General features: G+C 42.4%; 1 protein-coding gene across 1 annotated transcript in view; it reads right to left on the minus strand.

Annotated features, from left to right (window-relative positions):
• Positions 1–4,106, minus strand: part of LOC107690698 (inactive dipeptidyl peptidase 10-like) — a 43,134-nt gene that overhangs the window by 35,056 nt on the left and 3,972 nt on the right. Inside the window, exons 2-3 of the mRNA XM_016489090.1 lie at positions 1,608–1,722; positions 1,331–1,426 (exon numbers count right to left, since the gene is read on the minus strand). Coding sequence (XP_016344576.1) covers positions 1,331–1,426; positions 1,608–1,722 — 211 coding nt within the window. The remainder of the gene's footprint in view (positions 1–1,330; positions 1,427–1,607; positions 1,723–4,106) is intronic.

Consider the following 4,106-nt stretch of genomic DNA (forward strand, 5'->3'; position numbering starts at 1 on the left):
TTTTCACACACACACACACACACACACACACACACACACACGCTCACACGCACACACACACACACTCACACACACAAATATTTCAGTAACTAGATTATGTTCACAGATCTAAAAGGTCAAGTTCATCAGATTCTTTCACATGATGTGAATTATTCATATTATTCAGAATATACACATTCACTCCCTATAAGCTGGCCCAACTATTTCTACTGTGTTTCATTGGTTCTTGTGATGCAGGAAAAAGTATTTGATGTCCTCAAATAGTCTTCGATCAGGAATGAGCTCCAATGGAATGACACTCTCACAGCCTCACAGAGACAAGAAAAATACGGGAAAATTACAAATGTCAAATCGTTGTGCTCCTGCTCAGTGTCCTGCAGGAAGCTTCATATTAACGAGTCAGGATGTGACCTCACCGAAACAGATGGCATTTAAAATGTGATGCTTTCCATATAAATATATATTAGACCTGATATTAAATGATGGCCCACAATCCAGATAACTGAGCTCTGATCAGATCTGCACACGATAATGTCCAGAGCTGCTGCAGTGTGCATCTGACTGACCGGTTGTTCAGGTTGATGCCTGTGCTTCTGATGAAGAACTGGATCTGGCTTTAAATCTTCTGAGGTCATTCAGGCGGGGCTTAGCTTAAGCCAGGACTAGGCCATAGTTCAATTAGGATTTTAAAGTAATTTCTATAAACATGCCTTAGAAAAAACATTACTGGAGTGCATCTTGAGACAAAACAAGGGCACTGACATATTTCAAGATCAATCAGTGCAAGTTTCTTTCAGTTGAAACAACTCAGACTTACATTTTAGTCTGGGACTAGGCTTAAGCTTTGCCTGTGAAACCAGGGGTCAGAGTTTTGAGGGTTTTGCACTTTGAAGGGAAACTAAATATCCAGCACAACTGAAGTTCTGCTTTGTTTTCTGCCTGTGAAATCATCTGCATTTACCACTTTAGATGGGCAGAATTTCTGATCACCAAGTCTACACACATTTCCACTCATTTCTACACAGTCAGTAACGACACTGTGGCAGGGCAACTGCTTAAATTGCCGGTCTATATTTGCGGTCTCAATAGTTTCAGATAAACCTGAAGAGCAGAAACAAAACAACTTTAGATGGAGATTTATGTGTTGGTCAGAGCGTTTCTTGTTTAAACGGCTGGTTTTATAATGTTTACTGCTCAGCGTCTGCGGTCGTGATCAATCATCCTCTGCGATCAGCTGTGCTTAAGAGCTCACGACGGTGTACAGATGATTAATGAATGAGATCCATTAGAAATGAATGGTGCGAGTGGCTTTGCGGTCGTATCGTCTTACCGTTGATCCAGCACGCTTCAGGGTCGTGTACGTAGAAATCTGCGCTGAAAATATCCTCCACCGTCAGCTTGGTGTCAATGCTGGGCTGCGTATCCACTGTCACACAAACAGACAGACAAGAGCGTGGGGTCAGAAACAGAGCCGCTGAAGGCCTCACGCGTCACGTAACAAACGGCGGATCGAGTAATGCCGCTCGCATCGGCCTAACGCTCCAGACTTTAGCAATGCAGAAATCTGCCAGACTGATTTCAGGAAGGAACTTCAGGAGTTGCAGTACCTGGAGTGAGGAGGATCACAGACAAGGTGATGAGAGAACAGACCGCCAGAATTACCAGCAGAGCGATGGCGATCCCCTTCCAATTCCTCTGAGGAGCACTCATGCCCGCCAGGTCCTTCAGAAACACAAGCACACACAAACACCTCAGTTCTCAGTCACAGCAGGAATTTAGGAATAATAAAGGTTTCATTTGAGTTCATTTGTACTTGATGATAGACGAGTCTAAATGATCTGAGTAACAGAAGCACGACTCATATGAGGCAGTTATGATTTCTGTCAGGATGGACAAAGGCTTTCTGCTCCAACGCTTCAGTCATTCATCAACCTCTCAAACCTTCACCTTCACGAAGGACTAGAAACACTGTACAGGAGCGTTTCTGCTCACTGATGAAAACTAATGTCTCCCACATTTATCCTGGTATAGAGACTGAAACGACTCGGAGATCTCGTCAGACCTCCACACGGACATCTGCAGTGAATGTGATAAAACAATAATACAGACAGTGAAATTCAAGATCAGAGTGACCAAAAGAAAACTCTGGTCCAGTTTAGAAGAGAAAACCGACCCTGATTTAAAGGACAGACATATTTAGATCTTGTACATTATGTCTTCAGTCAATGATAATCGCTGTCCTTTCAGAGGATCATAAATCACTGAAATACTGCAACGGTCAAAGTCACCAAACACTTCCACATTACAGCTCTCTGCAGATCGCATGAAAGGGTTAAAGATGTGATGATTTGCTGCAACTTCAGAGAGCAATAATAGGAAAATAAAACAAGGAACTGATGAAAATGAACTCCTCAAACCTCGGCTGTGAGCGTGAGACCGAGAGAGCGTGCCGCTATTTTTAGTGAGGTGACACGTGAAACTGCTCGCTTTGACCTCGCCGAGGACACGTTTAGGACGTCAGAGGACGAACAGATTCATCCTTCATCTCTCAACACGAGCGGCGGATCTCGCTCCTTCACACGCCATCAAACACCACAATCGATAGAGTTTCCTAACAGAAGACACCATAAAAAACGTCAGCAATGTCACTGTGCAAAAATACTCCTAAAGTATATATATAAAGGTCTCTGCATGTCAGAATAATAAAATGGACATCAGGAGCCGATTACATAAACTTAGCCACTGTCTTAAGATCCAGTCTGAGCCACTGAGTAACTCTTACTTTTTGGATTCAAATTAGACCAATCTAGGTTTTTGTTATGTAACTGGCTTAAAAAAAAAGTTATGTCCAGTCTTAAAAAAAATATGATGACTTACTTGTAAGACTAATCTAAGCATTTTATGCAACCGGCCACTAAACAACATCTGGAAACCTCTGCAGTCTCTCAGAGACAGAGAATAAAGGTCTTTTCAAAGTAAAATGGAAATATTCTGCATTTAGAAAAGACCATTCATTCCTATAGTTTATTCACATAAGGGATGAACATTTACCTGACAAAATATGTATATGTGACTATGTGTGTGTGTGTGTGTGTGTGCAATTATAACAATTATTATTTCTACAGTAATGATGGATCTAGCTGTAACACAGTAATGAAACACATCGTGTTATCATATCCCGCACACAGACACTGAATTACAGTGACATTTCTCAGATGTAGTTTTATGGTTTTCTGCGTCTGACATCATACTGTTATTGTGTGCTTTTCAAAAGAGAACAGAGAAACTGATCTATAATGAATGAGATCCGCTGCTAATGCTGTGTTTGTGAAGCATCATAATGTCAAATACATTCATAGAGCTGAATTCAGGGGTCAAACCGCATCAGTGTCGCCCATAAACACACAGATCTTCATTTAACACACCTTTGGGTTACGAGTCCAACTCTCTAACCATTAGGCCGCGACTTCCCCATATAGGGGAAGATATTTGAGGAATGTTTCATCTGTTTTTGTGCATACAAACTTCAAAAAGGACATAAATGACAGGCCAAGTCTTCTGAATCTAATGAATGGATTAAATTCCCATATTTTGTGTTTATTTCATATCAGACATCCCTCCTGTCCCAGCGTCTCCTGCATATCGACAGCAGATCCCTGACGCTCGCAAATTATATACAATATACGCTCTCTACCCAACAAAACGGACGAACTCCTTCTGCTCTCCCGGACAAATAAGGATTTTTCAAACTCTGCTGCTCTGTGTTTCACGGAAACCTGGCTGAAAGACGCCATTCCGGACAGCGCGTTGAGTCTGCCGGGCTTTCAGCTGTTCAGAGCAGATCGCGACGCAGAATCAACGGGGAAATCGCGCGGCGGCGGGACATGCTTTTACATCAATGAGAGGTGGTGTACAGATGTAACTGTGTTAAAGAAGATGTGTTGTTCAGATATAGAAGTGCTCTTCATTAACTGTAAGCTGTTCTACTCGCCGCGGGAGTTTTGTTCGTTCATTCTCGTCAGTGTGTACATTCCTCCGCAAGCACACGTGAGCTCCGCTTTACAGAAACTCGCTGATCAGATCACAGACACAGAACAACAACACCC

Source organism: Sinocyclocheilus anshuiensis, unplaced genomic scaffold (genome assembly GCF_001515605.1).
Source record: "Sinocyclocheilus anshuiensis isolate Anshui unplaced genomic scaffold, SAMN03320099.WGS_v1.1 scaffold2747, whole genome shotgun sequence".
Lineage (NCBI taxonomy): Eukaryota > Metazoa > Chordata > Actinopteri > Cypriniformes > Cyprinidae > Sinocyclocheilus > Sinocyclocheilus anshuiensis.